This window comes from Galeopterus variegatus, unplaced genomic scaffold (genome assembly GCF_000696425.1).
Source record: "Galeopterus variegatus unplaced genomic scaffold, G_variegatus-3.0.2 Scaffold6709, whole genome shotgun sequence".
Taxonomy (NCBI): domain Eukaryota; kingdom Metazoa; phylum Chordata; class Mammalia; order Dermoptera; family Cynocephalidae; genus Galeopterus; species Galeopterus variegatus.
Window position 1 is genome coordinate 42,815 of NW_007732820.1, and position 15,210 is coordinate 58,024.

Consider the following 15,210-nt stretch of genomic DNA (forward strand, 5'->3'; position numbering starts at 1 on the left):
TAAATGTATATGAGATTATTATCATTTCTTTTTAGAGAAGATTCAACTTGGGTCTAAGTAGTCAGATCTTCTTTTGACTTTAAAATAAGATTTGCTTGCTCATTATTCACTTTAGCCAAAATACAGAATCATCCATCAATAAAAGAATGAATAAAGAAAATGTGGTATATTTAGAATGGAATACTATTCAGACTTTAAAAAGAAGAAAATCCTGTTATTTGTGACAACATGGATGAACTTTAAAAAGATATTTTGCTAAGTGAAATCGGCCAGGTATAGAAAGAAAAATATTGGATGATCTTACTTATATGTGGAATTTTAAAAAGTTGAACTCAGAAGCAGAGAGTAGAATGGTAGCTGCCAGCAGCTGGAGTGAGAGAAGGTGGGGAAATGGAAGAGATATTGGTTAAAGGATACAGTTTCAGAATGAATAAGTTCAGGAAATCTAATGTACAGCATGGTGACCATAGTTAATGTATACTATACTTGAAAATTTCTAAGATATTAGATATTAAATTTTCTCACCACACAAAAAATATATTTGAGGTGATCAATATGTTAATTAATTTGATTTAACCTTTTCACAGTGTGTACATATATTGAAACATCATGTTGTACATTATAAATATATACAATTTTTATTTGTCGATTATAACTCAATTTAATAAAGTTGGGAAAAATATTTAAACCAGTAAAGAAAAAAGACTTACCAAAATTCAGATTGGATTAAAAAATGAGGTATCATCTCATCCCAGTTAGACCAAGTAATATCAAAATGACAGAGGATAACAGATGCTGGCAAGAATGCAGAGAAAGAGGAATCCTTCTACACTGTTGACGGAACTAACACATACGTTATGGAAAACAGTATGGAGGTTTCTCAACTACCGACAGAGCTACCATACGATTCAGCAATCCCACTGCTGGTATATACCCAAAGGAATGGAAATCATCATGTTGAAGGGATACCTGCACTCCCATGTTTATTGCAGCTCTATTTACAATAGCTAAGACATAGAACCAACCTAAATGTCCACTGACAGATGACTGGATAAGGAAAATGTGGTATTTATACTCAATAGAATGCTTCTCAGCCATAAAAAAGAATGAAATTCTGCCATTTACAGAAGCATGGATGACCTTGGAGAAAAGTGAAATAAACAATATACAGAAAGAGAAATACTGCATGACTTCACTCATAAGCGGGAACTGAAAGAAAGAAGGGAAGAAAAAGAAAGGAAGGAAGGAAGTATGGAAGGAAGGAAGGAAGGAAAAGAAAGAAAGAAAGAAAGATAGAAAGAAAGAAAGAACAAGAAAAAGAAAGAAAGAGAAAGAAAGAAAGAAAGAAAGAAAGAAAGAAAGAAAGAAAGAAAGAAAGAAAGAAAGAAAGAAAGAAAGAAAAGAAACAATCACAATAATACATTGAACTTTCAAAAGGAGAGAACAGAACTGTGGTTACTAGAGGTGGGAAAGGGGAAAGTGGAAGGGGGTTAGTAAGAAATTTGTTAAGGGTCACAAAGAATGATTACAGTTTGTAATGATGAATATACTAATTACCTTGATTTGTTCATCACATATTGTATACAGGTATCGATGTTCAAGTCTGTACCTCACAAATATATATAATCAGTTATGTTTCAATAAAAACAATCTTCTGTGAAAAGTGAGGTTCTTAAATTTAGGAAGATAGAATTTAGTAATATCCTGAAAGTATCAGCTGGAATAATCTGTACAACTTGGGGATAATTTCTATAAAGATACTTATAGTAATTTAACCATGGTGTACACAGATGCTGGAGGACTTTGTACAGTTGCCATTGAATACCAATGGGAGCTCTTTCATACTGGCATGCAACCAGGTTTCCAAGGGCAACTTATGCCAAATAGGAAGGTGATTGGATTATAAAGATTCTAGAAGAGAAAAATTGCAAGTCAGAGGAAGAGGTTAATTTTTTGAAATGTAATGTCACTTTCCAGTTTTAAGAAAAATGTTTGTGATCTCATTTTGGAAACAACTTTTTTTACATGAACTTTCCACATACTTTATCAGCTATATTATCTTCGCCAAATAATGACTTCCTTTTGCCTGTTTTTCTTTATATCTGAGCTGGATAACAGTAAGGGAGTTGCTTAGAAAATTATATAAGGTAGCTCATGTAAATCCCTTAGCACAGTGCCTGGTATATAGGAAGTGCTCAGTAAAGTTAAGCCACTATTATTACTATTGTTATCACGATGTCCTTATGAAAATCATTTTTGACACTAAATTCCTTCCTTCTATAATTTCATAATATTGTGCCCTTCACTGAAATATGAAGAACTAAGAACTTACAAGTTTTGGAAAGATAATTTACTAATTTATCTCTGGTTCACAAACAACTTATCACAGAAATCTTAAAAAATATATAGATTTCCCATGGCATACAAAAATGTTTTTATTTATTAAAATATATTACTGTCATTCAACTCTTTTGGAACACATTTACCATTATAAAATGAGAATTTTTCAAAATGCATAATTTTCTGGTGAAATATTTTTTCATTAAAGTTTTATGTAATGACAGACATTTATTTGGGGCAGTGAAAAAATCAACCCTAATCCTCATAATAAACCTACAACTGTCTCTGTTTTACAGATGGGGAAACTGATGCGCCAAGAGACTGAAGAAATCACTTGCTCAAGATTTCACAGATAATATAAGAGGCAGAACAGGGATTTGAAGCCAGACAGAGGCTGTTCTTTGATTCTCCTTTCTTATGGGCAGACTTTTTCCAGATTTTCATAGTGTAGTTAAAGAAAAAAAAAAAAAAAGAAAAGGACAGCACTTACCTGACTAACATTGTCATTTCTGGAAAAGAAATGGGGACTCTGAACAAGACGGCTCTCTGCTGTTGACTTATTCTGGGATATAATATTATTATCTCAATTGTGGTTTCACCCAAACCACAAAACCTAATGATCTTATGCATCTAATTGTGTAACTCACGTGATCCATCAGAAGATAGTAGCCGGCAGCAATTCTGGCACACAAAGAGGAGTAGGTCACCTTGCCCAGTTTGACTAACAGCTTTCGGAGGGTGATCAAGGCCCGAATTACAACAGTGTTGTCTTTGGAAAGGAAAGCATCCAGGATGGATCTTAATAAGCTGCAGACATTTTTTATCTACATACAAAAGGAGGAAAATTGTGAGATTTTAGAAATAAAGGGAGACTAGAGGTGGCATTTGGTATGCCCAGCTCTGAGTGTGGGCAGAACACCGTGGTGTGCTTGAGCTGGCTCACAAGATTCAATTGTCAAATTGTCAAATATTTTGTAAGCTGATTGTTTAAAAAGCCATTATTAAAAATTAAAATTATATACATTTAGAATTAAATATGAACAATGATAATAAATACTAAAAAATGATAACTTCCTAATTCTTTTGCTATTTTACTATTATCTATGCTCTTGAAGTTATTTACATGAATCATATCTGGATGGTGAGAATATTTTTTTTTTAAAGTGCCACATTTTTATTTTAATTACCTCTTTATAATGCTAGGATTTTTGCCACGTGGGATTCATATATTTTCAATCACACAGAACTCAATATTTTAAATCATTACATGCTCTTTACACCTTCCTGCAGTTTACATGCTACCCTATCTATATTTATTTATTTTTATTGAAACATATTGATTGTACATATCAATGAGATATAGAGTATATTTCAATCCATGAAATATGATGTGTGATGACTGTGATGAATGATTCATCAATGTGTGATGAATCTAATCAAGGTAATTAGCATATTTATCACCATAAAACAATCATTTCTGTGTCATGTGAACATTTGATCTCCTCTCTTCTAGTCATCTGATAACATGAAGTAAATCATTGTTAATTATAGATTCCTAGGTTGACTGTACACCGACAGGGCTTGTTTCTTGTATCTAGCTGTAATTTTGTGTCCATTATCCAGCCTCTCATTATCCTCCCCCTCCCCAATCTCGACTCTTGAACCACAGTTCTTGGTGAGAATATTAAATGATTATGTGCTATTGTGCATCTCTTCCCAACTCCATGCTTAGTGACATCCATTTGACAGCTTGAAATTAGCTGCAGTTGGAATATTTAAACTAGGGAAATTGGCCTTATTTCCAGACAACAGGTTGTTAACCATTTACCAACACACCACTGGCAGTGACTTGATTGGACATGACAGCTGCTGAGGCAGGCCATGGCTGTCAAGTACAGATCAGAGCCAAACAGAATAGAAGGCAAGGAAAAACATTAAATGCAGGAGGAGAGAAGCAAAGGAAATGAGTAAACATTACTTGCCAAAACAATTTAAGAAGAGAAAAAATAGAGTTAAGGACTTTATCAGTGCCAGAGGCCACTTGTGTCTGGTTGGAAAGTTGTGTGTGGTTGGAGTCTTTGTAGATAGTATGTGAACCCTTACATCACTCTCCACTACTTTTCTTTCACTCTCCTAGCTAGCCTTGACACAGAATCTCCCTGTCAGTTGTTAATAACATTGTGAAGAGTGCCGGACAAAGCAAAACACAACTTGCTGCTTACTAAAAGAATGCATATGGTTAATAAATCCATCATTTTGTGTGACTTATTTAAAAGAAAAAGACCATGGCTCATATTATTCTAAATGCAAAATGGGTGTCCACTTAACAGGCTCTAAGCTTTCAGAGACTATGCTCAATAAATAACAAGGATTTATTATAGATTTATTATTAAATCAACAATGATTTATGGAACATCTACACTCTCAGTACTTTGCAAGATACTTTGGTGTTTAGCACTACAAAACATAGGGGCATGCTTAGATTTAATTGGTCTGGAAGACAAGAAATATTCACATCAGTCACTGGGAAACAATATAAGATGGTGGTTCTCAACTTTAACCTGATTTAGAGTCACCTGGAGGACTTCTGAAAACATAGATTGGTGGGCCCTACCTCCAGAATTTCTGGGACTCAGTAGACCTGGGGTGAGGCCTGACAATTTACATTTTTAACAAGTTTTCAGGTGATGCTGATGTGGCTGGTTCAAGAACCATACTTTAAGGACCACTGATATAAAATCTTATATAAGTAGGTGCTCATAATTAATATGGCTCTGAGAGGGATGGGCCTGCTGGAGATCAGAATGTTATTCAGTGAAGTTTGATTTGAGCTGATCACTGAAAAAGGAGAAAAATGTGAATATGTATGGGTAAAGAAGTGGAAGAAAAAGCTTGAGTGAGCACTCTGAGACAGTAATATACACGCATGTGTGTATGTTTGATGGGCAAATTAACGTGTGCATTATACGGTTTAGATTGTAAAAAGAACATTCATGTAAGGCAATGGTGATAAATAAATTCTGAGTGCAATGAATGATTTTCTGGAAAAAATATAAATAAGGTGATAAAGCCCTAAATTGACAACACACCCTTTCCGTTTAACTCAGTTTCCTTATTGATAAAAAAAAATCAGGCTTTGATTTCGATTTAGCCCCATAGAAACTGAAAAAAATCAATGTTTTATCAGTAAAGATAATAAGCAATATCAAAATCTCAGACTATGACTTTGGTGGTGCTGGCAGACACAACTCACACACACATACCTCATTGACAACTGGGGCCATGCTGGCAATTTTCTGAAGGCTCAGTTTGCTAACTGTAGGATTGGAATCATTGACCCAGTTTCTGAAGAGGATCAAAAACTCTTCTGGGAATGGGTCCTTGAAGAAGTTATTCAGAAGCTGGAAAAAAATAGCCAATAAGCTCATAAACAGACTAGGGGCCAAATTGCAAAATTTCTACCTGTCATACAAGTTTAGTAAAACTGGAACACAAATCACAGTGTAACTCCAAATACTTACATGTATTCCTACATATATTTCTGTGATCACAGAAGGGGGAAGAGACAGCAATCAGAAGAGGAAATAGATGCTTTGCTTTGTTTTTGTTTTGTGATATAGAAGTACATGTGTGTGTGTATGTATGTGTCTGTGAGATAGAGTGTATTTTTTTTCTTTTATAATTTCCTTCCATTGTTGGAAACTGAGTGATCCAATTTAAATTACCCTATCTTCCAGACTGTAGAGCCAGGTGGGTGAGTTTCTCAAAAGAATATACTTATATATGCTAAGAGATGATGCCTACTACGGGCTAGGCACTATGCTAATAAATGGGGATACAGTGATGTACAAAACAGTCTCAATCCATTACCTTGTGGAGTTTATAGATTAGCTGCAGAGACTGATACTATACAATGATACTATAATATATACTGTTCTAATGAAAACAGAATTGCTAACTATGGTCAGTAGTAGGAAGGAAAGCTACAATATGCTACAAGAACATTTCAGGAGTTCTGAATTTAGATTGTGTAGTGTAGATTGAAATTAGAATAAGAATAGTATTTAGATTTAATCTTGAAAGCAGAGTTGGCATTAGCTAGATAAAGTGTTTGGAGAAGACACCTCCCAGAAGAGTGACCCATGTGCAGAGGCTCGGAGGTAGATGAAGCAGGGTGGGCTTGAGCACCTGAAAGGTGAGTGATAGCAGTGGAGAGGGAAAAGAAGACTGGAGAGTGTGAGGTTAGAGGGCAGACAGTGGAGGTGGCACATGACCTGGAGGCCAGATTAAGGAGGTTTAGTCTTTAGTAGCTAATACCTAAAATGAAGACGTGATTATCATGAGTCTTCAGGCACTAAATAACTGACAGCCAAATAAGTGTGTTTAAAAAGTCTCTTAGAAACACAATGACAGTTTTATAAAAACCCAATTTTGACAGAAGAGTTTAAAATATCACTAAGACAGATGAAGTACAGAACAAGAAAGAGAAGAAGAGGGTGATAGAGTGGGGGCAAGTGCTGGAGTGAAAGTGAGAGGGGTGGGGGAAGAGAGAGAGAGAGAGAGGGAGGGAGGGAGGGAGGGAGAGGAGGGAGAGGATGGAATGAGGGAGAGAACGGAAGGAGGTTTCAGTAATGGGCCACAGTAATCAACCCCATTGTATATTGACAAAATAAAATAAAAAATAAAATAAAACTTGGTGGACACACACACACACACACACACACACACAAAACAAACAGAAAACAAAAAAACCATTAATGAGTTCCCTAAAGCAAAACAATTAAAAAACACTTTTTTTTTTTTTACCCTGGTAAAATAAAGGATGAAACCAAGAAGAAAGTTTAAATGGAAAAAAAAGAAAGCCTATAAGCACTTGGAAATTTAAGAGAACCCTACTGCAGTTTGTGGGTCAAAAGCTTAAACAGAGGAAATCAAATGTGCAATAAGGATTACTAAAAAACAATTAAAAAATATAGTAACATAGATATTTACACTGTAGTTGGAAGTAAATGCATAACTTGACTTTAAATAGTTAAAAAATGTTACAATAAACAAATTTTTATTTACTGAAATTAAGAAAGAAAATATCACAAAATATAAAATAGCACTATGCTAAAGAAAATTAGTGTAAGAAAATACAGATAAAAGAAAAATCATTGAACTGGGAAACAGAAAAACAATAGAATTAATAAATCTAATGCCTTGTGCTTGGGGAAAGAAGATATTAAAATAAACAGACTTTTAACCAAAGTAATATAAAAAAGGACAACTAAAATGAGCAGTGGGAAAAAAGTGTTGAACAGATTAAAAATTTAAGGAGAATAGCTTTTAGGTTTTGGGTTTTTTTTTTTTTTTTCGTGGCTGGCTTGTATGGATATCTGAACACTTGATTTTGGTATTATAATGCCATACTCTTAACCAACTGAGCTAACTTACCAGCTGTTTAACAAATTTTTAAGTTTTTAACAAATCAATTTTTAACCATATGTAGTTTGTAGAATATTGTAATGATAGTTTTAATATCAGGCCATCTGTGAATATTATATATCATTAATAAGTTACATAAGAAAAACATTATATTATTAAGTTAAAAGATATTGAAATTCAATATTTCAATTACAACTATGAATAGAATAATAGCTAACTAATAACAATCTATTTCCAGTAAAAGTCAACCATCTTAATGGTGAAACAGAAGAAGCATTTCTATTAAAATCCATAATCATAATGCAAAAAGAATGGAGTACTAACACCACTATTATTTAAAATTGTATAGCAAGACAGCAAAATAGGAGATTCCCCACTCATACTCACTCATAGCAACAATAATTTTGTGCCCATCCACAGACAAAAGTGACTTGGTGGGTGCTCTACGGGATTTAGTAAAAGGTTGCAAAAAACCCAGTGGAGCCCAAGACTGAGAAGAGTCATTTTGAGAGGGCAGACCTATGCTCAGGTTGCAGGATTGCTGACTATGATCCTAGCTCCAGACCCAGAAATGACCTCATCTCCCCATGGACTTGGCTACAGCACTGTTTGGCCTTGGTCCTGCCACCAGAATCATCTGCCAAGGAAAGCAGGAAGAGTCATGCTCACTTATGCATCTAGTGACAGGCCTGCTGACCTTGGTCCCTGGCTATGAACCCTGAAACAACCATGTAACTCATCTCCAACATTTTTGGCCATAGCCAGAGATCAGTTCTGCCTGCCCAGTGAACTGCTGGTAGACATGCCTATCTGTGACACTGCAGGCAGGCCTGCTAACTTTGGTTCCATAGCACATCTTTTAATACAGCCCTGTAACTTAGCTCCAGTCCCATGCAGCTGCAGTTTAGGAGCAATCCTGCCTGCCTGGGAACCTGCTGGGAGATATGCTTATGTGTGCACTTGGAGGCAGGCCTCCAGAGTACAGTCTTCACTATGGACACTGAAGCAACCCTGTGACTCACTTCCAGTCTTGCCAACCACCGTTTGGGGCCAGTTATGCCCAGGGACCCACCCAGTGACACACAGGACCACAAACCCAGAGAGAACCACACTCATTTGTACATTTAGTAACAGATCTGTTGTCTGTGGAAGATGAAGTGAACCCTCATCCCAGTGCCAACTCTACTGACCAAAGTCTTAGAGGTGATCCAGTCTCCCAGGGACCAGACAGATTCACACCTGCTTGAGCCCTTGGTAGCAGGCCTGCCAACTGTAGGTGCCAGCAGCATCTACATAACTCAATTCCAACTCCACTCAACCACAATGCCAAAGGCAATCTCATCATCCCAGGAAATCAAGAGGAGAAAGTCTTTATCTGCTGAAACCAGTCTGTAAATACTGGAAGAGGTGTCTGCTCTTTCACATGCACAGAATACAAGACTGCATGGATAATTAAAAATTAGGCAAACATGATGCCACTAAAGGAAATGAATAAGGATCCAGTATCTGACCACAAAAAATGGAGATCTACAAACTGCCTGACAAAGAATTCAAAATAATCATCTTAAACAAATTTTGACGAGATGCAAAAGTACACCGATAGAAAACTAAATAAATTAGAAAAAAAGCATGAAAAGAATAAAAAGTCTAATAAATAGAAACCATAAAAAGTAGCAAAACAGAAATTCTGAAGCTGAAAACTACAATGAAAAAAGTAAAAAATTCAATTGAGAGTTTCAACATTAGACTTGATCATGTAAAAGAAAGGATTAACAAAGTCAAAGACAGGTCATTTGAAATTAGCCAAAGAAGAAAAAATAAATATTAATAATAAAAGAGAGTGAAAAAATCATAAGAGATTTATGAAAAAGAAAGAAACATTTTATTAAGGAAATTCTGGCTGACAACTTTCCAAATCTTGGGAGGAATATAGACATCCAGATTTATGAAACCCAATAATCTAGGCAAGATCAACACAAAAAAGAATTATCTGAGGCTCATTATAATTTCATTGTTAAAAGTCAAAAACAAAGAGAATGTCTTGAAAGTAGCAAGAGAAAAGAGACTTGTCACATACAAGAGAGCTTCCATAAGGTTATCAGCAGATGTCTCAACAGAAACCTTGTAAGCCAAGAGGGAATGGGATGATATATTCAAAATGAAGAAAGAAAGAAAACATTACCAATTAAGAACACTATACCTGGAAAAGACATTCTTCAGAAATGAGAAGAGATAAAGACATTCCCAGACAAACAAAAGCTGAGAAGTTTTATCATTATGAGAACTACCTTATGAGAAATGCTGAAGGGAGTTCTTTGAGCTGAAACAAAAGGATACTGAATAACAACATTAAAACATATAAATTACAAAACTCACTGGTTAATATACAAGTATACTTCAAAAGTTCATGGAAAGATTTGTATTATCTTGCAATGCTATTTTCCATGAACTTTTTGAAGTACCCTTGTATAGTCAGATTCAGAATATTCTATTATGGACCAGTAGTGTGTAAATTACATTGAACTCTAGTATAAAAGTTAAAAGGCAAAGTATTAAAAATAACTATAGCTACAATAATTTGTTGGATACACAATATAAAAAGGTGTAAAGTGTGACATCAATAGCTAGCATAAAATGTAAGCAGGGGAAGAGGAAAGTGTAGAGTTTTATACTTTGAAGGTAAGTCAAGGTGTTATAAGCTTAAAATCAATTTATATCTATAAGATGTTTTGTGCAAGCCCCATGGTAAACACAAAGAAAAAACTTGTAGTAGATACAGAAAATATAAAAAGAAAGGAATCAAAGTACATGTTTTAGTCCGTTTTGTGTTGCTATAACAGAATTACCTGAGACTAGGTAATTTGTAAAGGAAAGAGGTTTATTTGGCTTACAATTCTGGGACAGCTCCATGTGGCATGGGCCTCAGGCTGCTTCAACTCATGGCAGACAAAACAGCAGGCAGCCGGCAGGTACAAGCAGATCACATGGTGAGAGGAAGCAAGAGAGAGGAAGCAAGAGAGAGAGAGAGAAGGTGCCAGGGTCTTTTTAAGCAACAAGCTCTCATGGAAACTAATAGATCAAGAACTCACTCATAAATCCCCCCTCCCCCAGGGAGAACATTAATCCATTCATGAGGGATCCACCCCCATGACTCAATCAGTTTCCAACACTGCCACATTAGAGATCAAATTTACACATGAGTTTTGGATGGGACAACACATCCAAACTCCATCATTCTGCCCCTGGCCCCCAAAACTCATGTCACTGTCCCATACAAAATACAATCATTCTATCCCACCAGTCTGATCCACCCCCATGACTCAATCAGTTTCCAACACTGCCACATTAGAGATCAAATTTACACATAAGTTTTGGATGGGACAACACATCCAAACTCCATCATTCTGCCCCTGGCCCCCAAAACTCATGTCACTCTCCCATACAAAATACAATCATTCTATCCCACCAGTCTCAAAAGTCTTTGCTTGCTCCAGCACCAACTTAAAAGTCCGAAGTCCAAAGTCTCATCTGAGACCAAACGGAAAAGCCCTTCAAGCTGTGAACCTGAAAAACAAAACCAAATGTATCTACTGACAAGATACAATGGTGGAACAGATACTGGGTATACTTTCCCATTCCAAAAGGGAGGAATAGGCCAGAAGAAAGGCAAAACAGGTCCCAAACAAGTCTGAAACCCAGCAGGGCAGACATTATGTTTTAAAGCTCCAAAATAATGTTCTTTGCCTCCAAGTCCTGCATTCTGGACACAATTGGGCATCTGGGCCCACAAAGCATCAGACAGCCTCATTCCCACAGCTCTTCCAAGTGCAGCATAGTGGGCCACACTGGTGCCTGTGGATATTCCAGGCCTGCATTGCACATTAGAAGTGGCCCCAAAGTTCTGGGGTCTTGGCGGCAGCCCTGCTTCATTGGCTCTACTAGACATTTCCCTGGTGGGGGCTCTCTGTGGGGACTCTGACCTCACTTTCCTGTTCAGCATTGCTCTAGTAGATGTCCTCTGCAGTGGCTCCACCCCTGCGGCCAGCAGGTCTCTGCCTGGGCCCCCAGGCTTTTCCATACATCCTCTGGAATCTGGCTGGAGGCTGCCATGCCTGTCTCATGTCCTGTCGGCCTGCAGATTTAATACAGCATGGACGCCACCGAGGTTTCAGGCCTCTACTTTCCAGGGCTGCTGCATGAACCACACTTGGAGCAGCTGGGATGCAGGGAGCAGTTTCCTGAGGGCAGCTGCACCCCAGGTCTGTACTCCAGGATAACTCAGTCCTTCTAGGCCTCAGGGTCTGTGATGGGTGGGGCACCCTTCCAAACTTCTGAAATGCCTGCAGGGCTTTCCTCTCATTTTCTCTGTTATTAGCATCTGGCTTCTTCACCGCCAAGATGATGTCTTTAGCAACCAGTTTATCTGCTTCACCCTTGCATTGTTCTCTGGCTCTCCACTTCCTTACCTCAGGGCCAGGATGCAAATTTTCCAAATCTTTATGCTCTGCTTCCATTTTAAATTCTGGCTTTACATCATTCCTTTGCTGCCATAACTCAGAGTAGGCTGTTAGAAGTAGCCATGAAGTGTTCTTAATGCTTTGCTGCTTAGAAATTTCTCTGACCATATGCTCTGGTTCACAACTCTTAAGTTTAAATTTCCACAAAGTCCAAGGGCATGGACACAATGCAGCCAGGTTCCTTGCTATGGTGTAGCAAGAGTTATATTTTGTCCAATTCCCAATAAGTTCCTCATTCCTATCTTAGACCTCATGGCCGCATGAGACCATGGTTCATCCATGTTGTTGCAAATGGGAGTATTTTATTCTTTTTTTATGGCAGAGTAGTATTCCATAGTGTTTACATACCACAGCTTCCTTATCCAATCATCTATTGATGGACATTTAGGTTGATTCCATATCTTGGCCATTGTAAACAGAGCTGCAATAAACATGGGAGTGCAGGTAACTCTTCGACATGATGATTTCCATTCCTCTGGATATATACCCAGAAGAGAGATTGCTGGGTCATATGGAAGATCTATCTGTAATTGTTTGAGAAACCTCCAAATTGTTTTCCAAAATGGTTGTACTAATTTACATTCCCACCAACAGTGCAGTAGTGTTCCCTTCTCTCCACATCCTCACCAGCATTTGTTATTCACCTTCTTTTTTATTATAGCCAGTCTAACTGGAGTGAGGTGGTATCTCAATGTGGTTTTAATTTGCATTTCCTTGATGACTAGTAATGTTGAGCATTTTTTCATGTATCTGTTGGCCATCTGTATGTCTTCCTTTGGAAAATGTCTATTCATCTCCTTTGCCCATTTTTTAATTGTTTTATTTTTTTAATGTATAATTGCTTGAGTTCTATGTATATTTGGATATTAGTCCCTTGTTGGATGCATAGTTAGCAAAAATTTTCTCCCACCCTGTAGGTTGTTTTTTCACTCTGTGGATTATTTTTTTTGCTGTGCAGAAACTTTTTAGTTTGATATAGTCCCATTTGTTTATTTATTCTTTTGTTGCTTGTGCTTTCAGGCTCATGTTCATAAAGCCTGTGCCCAGAGCTAACTGCCGAAGTGTTTCTCCTATATTTTCCCTTAGTAACTTTAGAGTTTTGGGTCTTATACCTAGGTGTTTAATCCATTTTGAGTTGATCTTAGTGTATGGTAAGACATACGTATCTAGTTTCATTCTTCTGCATATGGATATCGTTTTCCCAGCACCACTTGTTGAAGAGGCAATCTTTTCTCCAATATAGATTTTTGTTGCCTTTGTCTAATATCAGATGGCTATAAGCCTGAAGAGTGATTTCTGGGTTCTCTATTCTACTCCACTGGTCTGAATGTCTAGTTTTATACCAGTACCATGCTGTTTTGGCTACAACAGCTTTGTAGTATAATTTGAAGACAGGCAGAGTTATGCCTCCAGCTTTGCTTTTTTGCTCAGGATTGCTTTGGCTACTTGGAGTCTTTCATTTTTCCATATGAAAGGTAAAATTGTTTTTTCCATTTCTGTGAAGAATGTCATTGGTTTTTTGATGGGGATTGCATTGAATCTGTAGATCACTTTGGGTAGTATAGACATTTTCACAATGTTAATTCTTCCAATCCAAGAGCATGTAATATCTTTCCAGCTTTTTGTGTCTTTAATTTCTTTCAGAAGTGGCTTGTAATTCTCATTTTAGATGTCTTACACCTCCTTGGTTAAATTGATCCCTAGGTATCATATTCTTTTGATGACAATTGTAAATGGGCTTACTTTCTTTATTTTTCTCTCTGTTAATTCATTATTTGAGTATATAAATGCTACTGATTTCTGGGCATTTATTTTGTATCCTGCAACGTTACTGAAGTTATTAACCAGCTCTGAGTTTTTTGATGGAGTCTTTAGGTTTTTCTCTATATAGTATCATGTCATCTGCAAATAGGAAAAGTTTGACTTCATCTTCTCCAATCTGGATCCACTTTATTTCTTTCTCTTGACTGATTGCTGTAGCTAGTACCTCCAGCACTATGTTGAGTAGAAGTGGTGAGAGTGGACATCCTTGTCTTGTTCCTGTCCTTAAAGGGAAGGCCTTCAATTTTTCCCTATACAGAGTCATGCTGGCAGTGGGCTTGTCATAAATGGCTTTTATTGTGTTGAGATATTTTGCTTTTATACCTAATTTGTTGAGAGTCTTTATCATGAAGGAATGTTGAATTTTGTTAAATGCTTTTTCAGCATCTATTGAGATAATCATATGGTTTTTGTTCTTGAGCTTGCTGATGTGATGTATCACAGTTATTGACTTTCATATGTTAAACCACCCTTGCATCCCTGGGATGAATCCCTCTTGGTCATAGTGTATAATTTTTTTAAATATGTTGCTGTATTCTAAGATATCTACAGAACATTCTATCCAGCAACCTCAGAATATTCATTCTTCTCATCAGCACATGGATCATTCTCCAGGATAGATCACGTTAGGTCACAAATCAAGTCCCAACAAATTCAAAATATTGGAATTATTCCATGTATATTTTCAGATGACAATGGATTAAAATTAGAAATCAATAACAAATGCAATTCTGTAAACTATACAAACACATGGAAATTAAACAGCATTCTACTTAATGACATATGGGTCCAAGAAGAAATCAAACAGGAAATCAAAATATTTCTTGAAACTAATGAAAAAAATGATATATCATACCCAAACCTGTGGGATACTGCAGAAGCAGTACTAAGGGGGAAATTTATTGCTTTAAATGCTTACTTCAGAAGAATGGAAAGATGGCAAGTGAACAATCTAATACTTCACCTTAAAGAACTAGAAAAACTAGAACAATCCAAACCCAAAGTTAGCACATGGAAAGAAATCATTAAGATCAGAGCAGAACTTAATGAAATTGAAACCCAAAAAACAATACAAAAGATCAATGAATCAAAAAGTTGGTTTTCT

The 15,210-nt window shown here is 36.6% G+C and overlaps 1 protein-coding gene across 1 annotated transcript in view; it reads right to left on the bottom strand.

The window, feature by feature from the left end:
• MROH9 (maestro heat-like repeat family member 9) overlaps positions 1-15,210 on the bottom strand; it is a gene marked incomplete at its 5' end in the record, with an annotated part of 74,203 nt that overhangs the window by 21,765 nt on the left and 37,228 nt on the right. Inside the window, 2 exons of the mRNA XM_008591155.1 lie at positions 2,988-3,164; positions 5,604-5,741. Coding sequence (XP_008589377.1) covers positions 2,988-3,164; positions 5,604-5,741 — 315 coding nt within the window. The remainder of the gene's footprint in view (positions 1-2,987; positions 3,165-5,603; positions 5,742-15,210) is intronic.